A 14,925-nucleotide genomic window follows, 5' to 3' on the forward strand; every position below is an offset into this window, starting at 1 on the left:
GACATTAAGATTTATCACAGTAACTGAAACTATAATCTTTTAGCAAAAGGATAAGAATTAGTGTTAGCATAAGCTGTCTTGCCAGAAAAATCATACATTGTTTATTATCCTACTCATCTAAAAGTACGAACTGCCATAGGAATCCCTCTATATTGCATTCAGGCTAAGAGAATGATTAAGACATCCCAAATCAAATCAGCAAGTTCCTGATAAGTGGGGCCTATATTCACTCATCTTTTCCCGTCCCAGAGTACTTAGTGTGAAAGGTACTTAAGCTCAGCCTCTGTTGCTCTCTATGTATAAGATTAGTAGGGAATTAAGAGTGTTCAATTTTTAGTTGTCCTGAGTACTTTTGTCTTTTAATTGTTCCCCAGCCCTTCTCAACTCTGGAGGAAAGGTTCTCGGTTATATGACCTTTTAGTTTCTTTAGGTAGAACAGCTGGTGTGCTTAGATGTAGGCCCAAGAGGTCATAGCTTTGCTCCATTGTGTGTCTTCTTCGGACATTAAATAATCAGTTGGATAACCTCATTCTTCTGGCATTTAATAATTAGTTGGATAACCTCATTTTAAATCAGTTTTTTAAATCCAGTTCTATTCACCAGTCGTGCTGTCTCTATGGATTGGTAACTTCTCAATTAGGGAGTTGTTGAATCTTATATTTAGGAAGCACTCTAGGTCATTCCAGGTGAGTTTCCTACTCTCAGCTTAAAAATCTTTTTCTTTTTTATTTCACCATTCTAATTATTTTCTGTATTCCACAGTGGAGGTGATTCTGTCAGTCAGAAATGTAGATGTTCTGTTTTTGGCATATAATGAAAGTAAAATTTTGACTTAACTGAAATTTTCAATCACTGTGTGGTTTGAAATAATACTTGTCTCATAATATTTTTCAATATTGAATCAAAAAGAAATCAGTTGATTTTCTTCCTTTCAAAGCAATGTTAAAGCCTACTGTAATCTTTATGTATTCTTACTAAAATGTAACAGATGAGGTTATAATAATTATAGAAGTCTTTTAGGGTAATAATTTTGCCTATAACACTCTTGCTTTTATTTGGTGTCATTAGAACAGTAAAGTATTTTGAAGTAATTAATAAAATATTAGGAAGTCATTTTACTATAAAATCACAAAATAATTCTTTTATATTGAATGTTTATTACTTTTGGGGAATAGACCATTCCCTCTGAGAGATAACTAGGGTCAGTTATCTTTGTATAAAGGAATTAAGAAAACTTTAGAAATTTGATTAGGGTTTTCCACTTTATTGCTTAAGGGACTCTTTGTAAAATAAAATAGCCTAATGCCAATTTGGGGGCTTGTTTTTATGATCTTGTTACATAAGCCAGTTAGTCTTACTGGCTCTAAAAGCAAAAATGTGATAGAAAGTCATCTAAGATTAGTCATAGCTTCAGAGGAAGATAAGAATCATATCGCTTATACATGGAATCTTAAAAAAAAAAAAATACAAATGAACTTATATACAAAACAGAAAGAGACCCACAGACACAGAAAACAAACTTATGGTTACCAAAGGGGAAAGGAGTGGGGGAGGGATAAATTAGGAGGTTGGGATTAACATATACCCACTGCTGTGTATGGAATAGATGACCAACAAGGACCTACTGTATAGCACAGGGAACTAGACTCAATATTTTATAGTAACCTCTAAGGAAAAAGAATCTGAAAAAAAAAAAGTATGTATATGTATGTATAATTGAATCACTTTGCTGTACACCTGAAACTAACACAACTTTGTAAATCAACTGTACTTCAAAAAAAAATTTTTTTAATGAAATTTAAAAAAGAAAATGCTTATGAATGTGAACTTTAAAAAACCCAAAAAACAAAAAAAAATAAAATTGGTCATAGCTTTATTCAAACGAGTAAAGTTTTAGCTGGTAGTAAGGCAAAGCACTGTTCATTAACATTTATTTGTTTCCCAGTTAGATATATTTTTAACAGTAAGAGCAAGGATAAGTGCTGTGATCTTGAACAATCCTTAACTTCCTTATGCCTCATTTGTAAAATGAAGATGAAGATGCTAGTACCTGTGTCAAAGAGTTGTTTCGTGCATTAAATGGCATAATGGACGAAAGATCTATGAATGGCACTTAAATAAATGCTAAATATTCTTAGCTATCAGGGAATGCAAATTAAGACCCCAGTGAGATACCACCAGCCACATCCACTAGAATGGCTAAAATTGTAAAGATTGACAATACCAAGTTTTGCTGAGGATGTGGAGCAACCAGAACTCCTTGTTGATGAGAGTGTAAATAGTACAACCACTTTAGGAACAGGTTTGGCAATTTCTCTTTTTTTTTTTTTTTTTATAATATGCCTGTTTTTTTTTGGTTTTTTTTTTTTAATTTATTTTTTATTTATTTATTTATGGCTGTGTTGGGTCTTCGTTTCTGTGCGAGGGCTTTCTCTAGTTGGCGGCAAGTGGGGGCCACTCTTCATTGCAGTGCTCGGGCCTTTCACTGTCGCGGCCTCTCTTGATGCGGAGCACAGGCTCCAGACGCGCAGGCTCAGTAGTTGTGGCTCACGGGCCTAGTTGCTCCGCGGCATGTGGGATCTTCCCAGACCAGGGCTCGAACCCGTGTCCCCTGCATTGGCAGGCAGATTCTCAACCACTGTGCCACCAGGGAAGCCCCAGGCAATTTCTTAACTAAACATGCACCCAGAAATTCTGCTACTAGGTGGAGCCCATGAGCAATGAAAATATATTTCCACAAGAAATGTTCATAGCAACTTTATTCAGAATTACCCAAAACTAGAAACAGTAGAGATGTTTATCAATAGAATAAAGCAGCATATTCACATAATGGAATGCTACGCAGTACACACAGATGACTCTCAAACACGTGTGATTGATTTATATGAAGATCTATGGTAAATGAAACTAATCTTTGGGTAGGATTGACTGAGAAAGAACGTGAGTAAATAACAGATTTAAATTAGGTTTATGCATTTGTCGATACTCAGTGAATATACACTTAAGTTTTGTGCCTTTATTGAAAGTTACAAATTTCACCTAAAGAAAAACCTAAAAAGCTTAAAAACAAATAAGAGTTTAGTTCATGGTACACATGCTGATGTGTTTAAGGGAAATTGCAGGTGTCTGCAATTTACTTAGAAATGAAATGCATCAAAAAATGATGGACAGACGAATAAATGTGATAAAGTAAGTAGAGGAGAATGTTAATGGTAGAATCTAGGTGATGATCGTATGTAAATTTTTTTCAACTTTTCTGTGTGCTTAAAAATGTTTATGGTAAAATGTTGGGGGAAGATAAGTGTTAGCTTTATTCCAAAAATGTTTTTAACATTTAGTTTTTGATTTTAAGTTTAAAAAATATTTTAAGGACATTTACATGTATAAATGAAAAAATCTTATTCTATTTTACCACTATGTGGTAGAATAATACAGAAATACTAATTTCCAAAACAGCATTGCACAAGAACACATGAGGTCAAGATCTTTCAATGAAAACACTGTGCCATTTCAGCAGATTCCAAAATGGATTTTACTTGAGAAACTGTCCCTTTATTGGCCTCTAAGACCTTTTGCTTTCATTTGAGACTGATTTTGTGCAAAGGATGAATGACTTTCCCCTTCTTTTGTTATACAATAAAGCAGAAAAAAAGAGAAATCAGAAATATACACCTTGCAAGTTGTCTCACCCTAAGAAGAAAACACATTTTTTCCTTTTCTTTTTCCAGGTGGTGGAGCTTTTGTTAGCTCGAGGGGCAAATAAAGAGCACAGGAATGTTTCTGATTACACACCTCTAAGCCTGGCTGCTTCTGGTGGCTATGTGAACATTATCAAAATATTACTAAATGCAGGAGCTGAGATTAATTCTAGGCAAGTTTTATTCTCTCTCTCCAAGTCCCTTAACAGTGTTATGTTAAAGATATTTGTAGAACACTTTTTTTAATGCCATATTTAGGAAATGCCTTCATTACAAATTTAGAATTCAAATTTAAGTGTTTAAAACTGTTGACATAGAACTTGAAAAAATTATCAATTACTTTATTTCTTATGCTAAACATAAACACATCTGTCTTATGTTTTTATTAAGCAAGCAAGTATATACTTTAGAATGGAAAGTTCATTTTTAATAATGACTTAATAATTTATCACTTTTCAGCCCAAGTCATTATGTTGAATGAGATACAGAAAGTATTCTAGTTCTGGGTAGTAAAAGATTTGTAGTGTAGTCTTGGTAATATCTCAAAGATTTAGTAGGGCTGAGAAGAATGATTATTTTAAATAATTCTGCAAAATAAAGAATCTTAAATCCTAAGATAGAATTCTGTATTATCATCTAGTTTTTCTGGGACATTTAAAAAATATATTTTTCCCTTTGTTCTCCCCATACTTCCACCCCCAGAACTGGTAGCAAATTGGGTATTTCTCCTCTGATGCTAGCAGCTATGAATGGGCACACAGCTGCCGTTAAGCTCCTGTTAGACATGGGCTCTGACATAAATGCTCAAATAGAAACCAATCGGAACACTGCCCTTACCTTAGCCTGCTTCCAAGGAAGAACTGAAGTGGTTAGTCTTCTGCTTGATAGAAAAGCAAATGTGGAACACAGAGCTAAGGTAAGAAAAAGTCTGAGATTTACCCATGGATTTATTGCTTTGACATTTAAGGTGTACATTAGCAATATGCTAATTATACTTCTAGTACTTTGTAGTAACATTTATCTCTTACATATATATTTAAACAGAAATCATTCTGTATGACTCAGTTAAGCATTAACTCTTGAAAATACCTCAGCAATAGATTTTTATAGGTAATAATGACATTGGGGTTATCAGCTGAAAACTATGTAGTATTATGAAAGAGAAGAGAGGGAGCATTTATTAAGTGCCAGTTATATGCCAAGTACATGTGTCTTAAAATTTTTACCAACAAATGGACATTAGGTAGAATCGTCTGCTTTCAGTAGACCTCACTGTAACTGAGAGAGGTTAGCAGTGTCAGTGCTGAAATTTAGTCGTGAATTTTGTAATAGCTATACCGTATTGCTCCCCCAGATCGTTGTTCTTTAACATTTTAGTACTTTCTGGTCTCTTATGTGTTGTTTTTTGTTTTTCACTAAACCTAGACTGGCCTCACACCGCTAATGGAAGCTGCCTCTGGTGGATATGCAGAGGTGGGCCGAGTTCTTTTGGATAAAGGTGCTGATGTTAATGCCCCTCCAGTGCCCTCCTCGAGAGATACAGCTTTAACCATAGCAGCAGATAAAGGGCATTATAAATTCTGTGAGCTTCTCATTGGCAGGTATGATGCTACCATACCCTTCATATATGAACATGGTGTTACTAGTGATTACTATTCTCTGTGCAAATTGAACTATTAAAAAATTAAATGTGATTACTTCTATAAACTGCAGTGTATTTTTTTTATGTTTTAAACCTACCTCTATTATTTTCCACCCATCCAGAGCTATGCTGCTTTGTTTCATATATTTCAGTACCATCTTGAAATACTTCTTTTCTTCCTTTTTTGTCTGTGTGTATACTTTTAAAGTACTATAATAAGCTATTTGAACATCCAGCTATTGTCATCCATATTCACATCTCCCACACAGTTTTGCAAAGATATCACCTTAAGTCTTGTAAGTCTGGCAATAATCTAAGGCTTCATTGTTGATTTTCTTGTTCTTTATGGTAATTAGGGCTTTTAAGAGACAGTTATGGAACTGTTCAAGATATAAGATAGAGTCCAGGATATTTTTTGTTTTCAGTCACTTAGGAGTTACTTGCCAATCTTTCAAAGTTGCTTGTATGCTGAATTGGATTTCCTACTTTAACAGTCTGAAAGACTTTTTCATGGTGTCCTAACAGTAGTAATTAGTAGTAGCTACTGTCAACTAGTTATTTACCATGAGTCTTATCTACCATGATGCCCACTGAGTGCTAAACCTTCATGTTATTTTAAGATTCATTCTTTTATGAAGCCACATAATATAAATACATGAATACAAATAATCTGAAAGATATAATTGCCTCATAGGATACTGTTTATGCTCTAGGATACTGTTTAATATATTATGATATTAACAGGATGTACCATTATTTTTCACTAAAGAAAATTTTATATTTTCTCAGGATTTGAAGCTCAGAATTATGCACAAAGAGTCATTATTTTTAAAATAACAAAAGCAATTATTGATGTATCGTTAGTTTTGATTCAGTGGATTTTAATTTGATGACTGGAAATTCTTTGTAACGTAATTCTGAGAGAGAAATATATTTCAGTCCTATATATTTTAAACAACTTTTTCCTTTACAAAATATTTTCACAAAATTCATAGTTGATTTTTATTATTATCTGTGTCATTTCATTTAAAAGTGATATTTGTGTCATTCATTTAGGGGTGCTCACATTGATGTACGTAACAAGAAGGGGAACACTCCATTGTGGCTGGCAGCAAATGGTGGACACCTTGACGTGGTTCAGTTACTGGTGCAAGCAGGTGCAGATGTGGATGCAGCTGATAACCGCAAGATAACTCCTCTTATGGCAGCATTTAGAAAGGTAGAAGTCTTTCATCCTCAGTCACTTGGATATTTTTCACTTAGGCTAGGAAGTGCATAATTTAATTACCACTGAAGACTCTCATTTTAGGATCTAACAGTACTGATGAAAGCAGTAAAATAATAAGCAAATAATCACTCTGATGGCAACTTTGAAAGGTAGATACAGGCATGCCAGAAAAGCCATTAATAGTATCCATATTGGATGTCAAAGCTAAGTAAACTTTTAAAAAGTTGTTCTAAGTAGTATTTTCAAAATCTAGTTGCAAGCTTAATCTTTCACAAAATATAAATCCAACTAAGAGTAATTAATTACTTGTTTATGAATGAGTGTTTTCTTGTATTAGCACAGCAGAGAAAAATTTAACTTAAATTGATTTCATTTTTAATTATTCACTTTAATTTCTAGGAAAAAAGGAAAAATGAAAATTCAGCTGCCAGTATTTGAAACCTTCAGAAGTAGAAATAAATTTTGTGAAATTGAAACTTTCTGTAACGCATAGCACAGAACTGTGTATAAGTAATTTGATTTAATGTTTTGGTTGATCTCTTAAATGCAGGTCTGATTTGTTATTGGGGAAGCCAGACTACTATTCCAGGGATTATAATTTTGAGTTTTGTCATTCTGTAGGTATAATTTTGAGTTTTGTCATTCACGTAGGTAAAATCTCTTATAGATTCCAAATTACTTTGTTGTATTGAAATTTTTTAATATATAAATTGTAAAAAATCATCTTTTCCTTTTTCTCTTATTATTCTCTCTGACTCTTGTTCTTTATACCACCTCCTCCCTGGGAGTTCTAGACTACCTTCCCACTGACTCTCTGAATTTTTTTTTCCTCGCTAATCAAACTTATTCTCAGTGGCTACCTACCTCTTCTCCAAGCAAGCTAGCATATCAAGTTTATCATCCAAACCATTTCACTATGTTAGTATCCTCTTCAAGTACCTTTTCATGTCTCCCCAGTCTCTGTAATCCTTTGAAATCCATTCTTAGTTTGTTATTCAAAGCCCAATCTAGTGCTTTTAGAACTCATCTCCCATTGAGTCCCTAATGTGGAGTCTTCTCCTTGCTTGGTCTTTTCTCATTGTCTCTCATAGCACCTTTGTTCTCATCTTGGGAATGCCCATGTCCTTCCTCATTCTTCCAAAATTACTCATTCTTTGGGTACATTGTAAATCTCCCCTTCTACAGAAACTCTTCCCATTCCATTTGAGCTCACATTGAGATATCTAATCTCTTAAAGGTTGTAGAAATTCTACAATTCATTATTATCTTTATCATTTATTTTGACAAATATATATTGTTATTACCTTAACATCTGACATGCATATATCTCATCTTTCCAAATAGACTTTGCTCCTTAAGAAAGGCACTTATCTTTTATACTCTTTGTATTCATTCCATTATTTATTTTCTTAGTACCTACCATATACAACTGTAATTGTTGGCATATTACATTGTACAGATTCCAACTGTTGCATTTTGTACAAAATGTAATAATCAGGGATCCACACATAAAGTCAGGTAGCTGTATGAGTTGTCCCATATAAATAGTTTAAATACTGTAGAGGTGTTGGTGAGATATCAAGGAAAGGTGCAAATGGCATTTAAGATATTCATTAAAAGACAGGGATAGTTCAAAAGGATGCAGATGAGAAGGAAGAAATAAATTCAATAGAGGAAATGTACTAAATATAAACATGTTTATTCATCTGTTTATATGTGTTGTATCAGTAATAGTGTGGATTAGAGAAAGTAGAGAGCCTCTTGAAGACTGGTCTAAAGATTTTGAACTTAGTGAACTGTGTTACAGTGAATAATATCATCGCTCAAGCTTTAAGGAAGTGTATGTTATTTCTTTTGCACTACCTAGTATAGTGCTATGCATTCAGTTTTTATCTCAAAGAAAGAACAAAATTATTATTTCTACTCTTTTAATGCTTAAAATTGAAACAGGATGCTCAATTCTAATGAATTAGCTAGAAAAAAAAGATGAGGTTTTTCTTTTCTTTCACACATATCCTGCATTTCTTCACACTGACTTTATTGTTTTTTAAATTCAGAATGGTTTAGAATTTTAAGTCAGTTATTCTGTATTTTTTTTTTTGGAGGGTAGGATGAAAATGAACAATGTAGATTTATCTAACTTATTAGAACCAAAGCCTGTCTCTTTTTCATTTAAAGTGCGAATAATACCCAATTTAAGTCTTTATTTTGTGGCACTAATGTTAATGGAATCTTCGTTAAGACAGACTAGATTCACTGAATCCTGATAGAGTCTGTTTTCAGTCTGACATTGATATCTATTTTTTAGGGTCATGTGAAGGTGGTGCGCTACTTAGTCAAAGAAGTCAATCAGTTTCCATCAGATTCTGAATGTATGAGATACATAGCAACGATCACTGATAAGGTAATATACTGATTAAATTCATCCCCATTATATGAGCTTGGGATCCCATTTGGCTTTTTATATATATGTATATTCCACACTAAGGTAAAAAAAGTCTTAGTTTGAGCAATAATGTGTGGTACATAGCAATTTTCATTTATCTAGTATTTGGGAATGAAGTATAATATTTAAGAAACTCTTCAGATGATTTACTTACCTCATGAAGTAATAAAACATTTTCTGTTTTAGAATTACTTTATCTTTTTAAATAGTACTTAAGCTAATTTAATTTTAATGTAAATACTAAATAATCTAAAGCAAATTATTGTTACTATTCATTAGTGCTATATAATCTATCCAGACAGATATCTCTTCTGAGAGGAACAAGTCAGTGGATTTTTTTTATACCTAAACAAGAATTAACACAGTACTTTTAATTATGGTCAAGAAAACTCTTAACATGTTCAACATAATATAAAAGTTGGAGTAACTGTCAGTTTAAGAATGAATTTGCTAGGATTTTTGCAGGGAAAGTACGGAAAATAAAATAAATCCCTTTAGAATTCTAATTGAGATCAAAATATTTGAATAAAATCCTAAGACAAGCCTCTGAAAAATCTAAAAATGTCTTTCATTTTCTCAGCAGTTATCACATGATAGTGAACAGCTTTTTCCCATAAGTTTTATTTAACATAGCTAATCCACTGTCTTGCCTACCTCTAGATTCATTTATGACAATTAATACTGGATACCCCTTATGGAAGGGGGGCAGAGATTAAAAATAAAGCTTTTGTCTTAATAGGGAAACATCCCTTTCCTGTCAAAAAGTGTATGTTCTAAGAATGAAATCACTGAGATAAGTCTATAAATACGTGCTTTTTATGAATGATTCTAGCACAAGAAGTTATAGCAACAAAGCTTAAATATTTGAGAACAGTTCTTGCCAAATAAGTATTTTAAATTGTTTTAAACCCATTTTCTTTTGTTAACACTGACCTTTTCCTTTAGTCCATTAACCAGCTGACAGATTATTGCAGCTCTATTTGCAGTATGATTTCTCATATTTAAATTACAGGAGTAAATAATTTTAGTACCAGTCAAATGGATATTATTTTGAAGAACAACAGAGGCTCTTTGCTTATGTATTTTTAAAAATATACCATTTAAATTATGTTTTTATTTGCACTCTTTTTTTGCCCTACTACTGATCTTTATTGCTTATGTTCATTTAAGTACCTTAATTAATATTTTCATGTTTTCAGGAATCTCTAAATGTTAGTTTTTTGAGTCTGGAAACATCTTAATTTTTCATTTTAGGAGATGCTGAAGAAGTGTCACCTTTGTATGGAGTCGATAGTACAAGCCAAAGATAGACAGGCTGCTGAAGCAAACAAAAATGCCAGCATTTTATTAGAGGAGTTAGACTTGGAAAAGGTAATGGTAACCTTTACATATGAAAAATACCTACTTTTTTCCTTTCAGCTTCTCTTCCTCCTAATTTGTAATCTGTGGTTTTTTGTTTTGTTTTGGTTTTGCTTTAAATTATGTACATGGTTTTCTCTCCAAGTTTGGCTCAGATAGTGGAGAGAATTATAAGTATTTTAAACATCACTATATCGTTAAAATAGTTTTCTTTATAATCAAATTAACAAAATGTTATTGTAGGAATTGCATTGATCTGCAAGTCAGGGAACCTAGCCTCTAATGCTCAGTTATCTCAACTGTTCTCTTAATCCCCATCCAACTCTGTACTTCATTGATCCTAGACCTTGTAATTTGTTGCCAACGGATTTATCAGAAGTACCAAATACACTACGAAGGCATACACTACCAAACCATGACCAACTAGTGAAATACAACCAGTTGATGGAATGTTTAATGCGTACCTTTTAATTTTATTTTATTTTTATAAAATTGTACAATTTAAATGCATGAAATTTATTGTATATCTATTATTTTTTTAACATCTTTATTAGAGTATAATTGCTTTACAATAGTGTGTTAGTTTCTGCTTTATAACAAAGTGAATCAGCTATACATATACATATATCCCCATATCTCCTCCCTCTTGCGTCTCCCTCCCACCATCCCTATCCCACCCCTCTAGGTGGTCACAAAGCAACGGAGCTGATCTCCCTGTGCTATGCAGCTGCTTCCCACTAGCTACCTATTTTACATTTGTTAGTATATATAAGTCCATGCCACTCTCTCACTTCGTCCCAGCTTACCTTTCCCCCTCCCCGTGTCCTCAAGTCCATTCTCTACGTCTGTGTCTTTATTCCTTTCCTGCCCCTTAATGCGTACCTTTTTAAATGGATGACTTCTCTTGTATTTTTCTCTTTCAGGCACACTACAGTATCATTCCCATTTATTCCCGTGGGGAGTAAAACACTCCAAACAATGTACAGTTTGGGCAGTCCCATAGCTGCTTCTTTACTCTCTGTTCCTATCAATAACTGTACTCTAGAATGTAATAGTAGGAAAAGAATTGGTTGGTATTGAATATTATGGAATATATATTCTGCCATATTTCATCTTTTTTAAAAAGGTTAAAAATGCTATGAAATTTAACATATACTTTTTAGATTTATAAAGGATATGCAGTGATAGTGGGGGCTGGGGCCCCCCACCCCCATGCAGTTGAAAATCAATGTGTAACTTTACACTTGGGCCCTCCGTATCTGCAGTTTCAAGTCTATGGATTTCAACCAACCACAGATTATGTGGTACTGTAGTACTTATTTATTTTAAAGAATCTGCATAAAGTGGGCCTGCACAGTGTTGTTCACAGGTCAATTGTATGTATAACATTTTTCATTTGAGTCAGGTCCATTCTTTTTAATTAGACTTACTGACTTTGTTAAGCTATATATTTCATCTCACATAAAGAAAAGATGAATTATTTTAAACATTTTGTTGTAAAGTCAATGTGAAAATACACTATTATTTTCTGAAAAATATATTTAAAATCAGAGGTTCTTCATTTTAAAAACTTTCTAGTTTAGATTCTGATCAAATGAAAATTAGCTTTTTTGGCCACTTTGAAGTTTTAATTGAATATGAACACATTGAGAACAGATATTGTTATAATTATTGTAACTGTTACTTTACCTATTTTTAATATTCAGTTTCATCAAATATTTATTTAATGTTTACTAAATACCAGGCAATGTAATAGGGCCAAGTTGTTTGACAGATTATGTATTATTTGAGTCTTCTCTGTAAGAAATATTATTACCCTCCTATTACAGATGGAGAAACTGAATCTATGGGAAGTTAAGTAACTTGCCAAAGCTAGGCTAAGATTTAAATCCACTTTTTTTATTCTAAATTCCCTGCTTTCCTCTCCTCCCTTAATTGAAGTCAACCTACCTTTTAGTGCTTTCTCCTTATAATATTATAATATCCTGTTTTTGCATTACTCTCTCATTTTTAGATGTTAGAATCTCTAAGTAATAGTTATTTCATAATATTGTTTCTTTTTGCATTTTTATAAATCTTAGAAGGCATCCTTTCTATAGCTGAGACATAGATATCTGTTTTTAAATAAAATCTTTAATTGTTTCAAACCTTTGTTGTTTATACGTTACATGAAATACATTTAGAGATTTACTGCATACCTGTGGATCACAAAGTCAAGAAGCAGCTTTTAGGAATGTCCTATTGTGCATGTCTATTCTCAATCAACTTCAATGATTTTTTTTCTTTTTTCTTTATTACAATAATGTGTTCAGTTTAAACTGTGAACTATGCAAAGATAACTAAAAGAAAAGCATACGCCATCATTGTAAGGTAACTGAAGTTCAAAACCTGGTATGGTAATTAACTAAAAGTCCTCACTTCTAACCTTTAAAGCCTTTTAAGACCTTACATGTTCTGCGCACTCACACCACTTCTTACGCCTGTCTGCTCTTATTTTACAACTTTCTCTTGGTCACTTTGCTCTATCCATAATGACCATCCTTTTTGCTCTTGCTATGCCTTCTGCCTTGAATGTCACTTCACTTGCCTCAGATTTTAGTCTCCCTTTTACATTCTTCCTACTCTTCTTCCCTTCTTTATTTTCATGTTCTAATATTCTAAATACTGTATTTTACTTAGTTATCTTGTTTGTCTCTCTCTACCACGAGATTGTATGAACTACAAAATGGTGCCTGGCATGTTAGTAAACATTTGTTGAACAAATAAATATCCATGTATATGAAAACTGTACTTTTTAAAAATTAGAATCATGGGAACATATTACTCTAATACTTGCTTTTCCCTCTCTCAATAAGTGAAGAATATTGTCAACTGATAGTGATTTATAACTGCATAATATACTCCATAGTAGGTTTGTTTCCAGTTTTGTCACTACAAATAATGTTGCAATAAACATCATTATACATATTTCTTTATATTTCGGTGCTTTTATTTTTATGGAGTAAGTTTCTTCACTTGGGTCAGTATATTTTAAATTTGATACTTTCAGAATATTTTCCTACTACCATCAGCAGTACATAAGTGTTGTTTCCTTGAATTCTCACCAGTCTTTCTTAACCTAGATGTTCATGCTTTCAGAGCCTCAGATTTAAAGCGATTCAAAAGGAACTTCTTTCAATGTCATTGCATATTTTCCAGTATTAATTCCTAATCATAAATTAATCAGATGCAAATTCTTCTGCATGCACTGATACTTTATAAACAGTTTTGAATGGGGATGGTACATAGATAGAATTCTAGACTGTGGACGAGACTCTTCTTTCCTGAACTCCAGCCCCTTTCTATTTCTATTTGAAAAATTATCAGATTGAGATGTGTTAGGGTTTGGTTCACTATTTTTTATGTATGATTTACATCTGGAAAAATATACTGTTTTGCCTTTTGAGGCTCAGTACATTCTGGCTCCACCATTTCTGATTTAGAAGTATCATTGGAGTGGTTTTGTCTGGTTTGACTTGGATGTTCTGCATGGGTAACTTACTGCTTGTGTAAAAATGCTCCTTTGATCAACCTTTCTAATTTGAAAATGTTGGGTAACAGGTTTGTAAAAATTGCTGCTGAGAATACTGCTCATTATATTCAGCAGATTCCCTTATCTCCTTATGCAGCAAACACTATGTGGAAGAGTCCATGCTTTAGAGCAGTTCATCTGGTCTAACTGTGGAATACTCTGGCAGTTGATTGCTTCTTCTCTTAGGACATTAACAACTAGGTTATATTTTAGGCTGTTAGAATCTGTAGTGGGTATTATTGGTCTGCATTTTTAATGTTTTACCCCTCTACTTTATCACTTATTGTTTTTTCTCTTTGTAAACTTTCATAATCTTTTAGGGAGCTATGTACGGTATATTTTTAAAATATTCCTCATAGATGTTTTCTGTTGGGTTTTTTGCCACCACTGAAGCTATTAATATGCCCACCTCACAATCTCAGTTTCATACATTTCATTCTGTGATTATCACCTCTTGTCTTTTCAGCTTTACTCCCTCTAGAATTCTACCTCCAGCAATCCTAAAAACATTCTGTCTACCAATAAATTGTAGGATCCATTTATCGTACTACCCTTCACCGGCTTTACTCTTTTCTTTCTACAAGCCCATTCCTGCTCCCATTTGCAGCAAAACTTGTCTATTTTGGGTATTCCAGTTCTTTTTTGTCTTGAATCTACTCCTACCAGGTTCTCACTCCTACAGCTCCACCAAAACTATGCCTTTACGGTCTTTGGGGACTCTCACTAGCTAAATCCAGTGATTACGTCTCTATCCTTATCGTACTAAGCCTAATAACACCTGACATACTCTATTTACTTGGCCTCCGTTACACTACACACTCTTGGTTTTTCTCTTATCTTTCTGAATGTTCCTTCTGTATCTCTAGTTCCTCCTCTTCTCCCCTCTTAGTTGGCAGGTCATTTAGCTTATTACATGATCTTCTTTATCCACTGGTCATCTCATCCTGCTTCTTACCTTTAAATATAATCTAGCTGATCCCA

General features: G+C 33.2%; 1 protein-coding gene across 9 annotated transcripts in view; it reads left to right on the plus strand.

The window, feature by feature from the left end:
• ANKRD17 (ankyrin repeat domain 17) overlaps positions 1 to 14,925 on the plus strand; it is a 162,210-nt gene that overhangs the window by 113,620 nt on the left and 33,665 nt on the right. For all 9 annotated transcript variants that reach the window (XM_068542828.1, XM_068542827.1, XM_068542829.1 and 6 more), the window contains 6 exons: positions 3,729 to 3,871; positions 4,401 to 4,614; positions 5,124 to 5,299; positions 6,397 to 6,559; positions 8,877 to 8,972; positions 10,269 to 10,385. In XM_068542828.1, the coding sequence (XP_068398929.1) occupies positions 3,729 to 3,871; positions 4,401 to 4,614; positions 5,124 to 5,299; positions 6,397 to 6,559; positions 8,877 to 8,972; positions 10,269 to 10,385 (909 nt within the window). The remainder of the gene's footprint in view (positions 1 to 3,728; positions 3,872 to 4,400; positions 4,615 to 5,123; positions 5,300 to 6,396; positions 6,560 to 8,876; positions 8,973 to 10,268; positions 10,386 to 14,925) is intronic.

This window comes from Eschrichtius robustus, chromosome 4 (assembly GCF_028021215.1).
Source record: "Eschrichtius robustus isolate mEscRob2 chromosome 4, mEscRob2.pri, whole genome shotgun sequence".
Lineage (NCBI taxonomy): Eukaryota > Metazoa > Chordata > Mammalia > Artiodactyla > Eschrichtiidae > Eschrichtius > Eschrichtius robustus.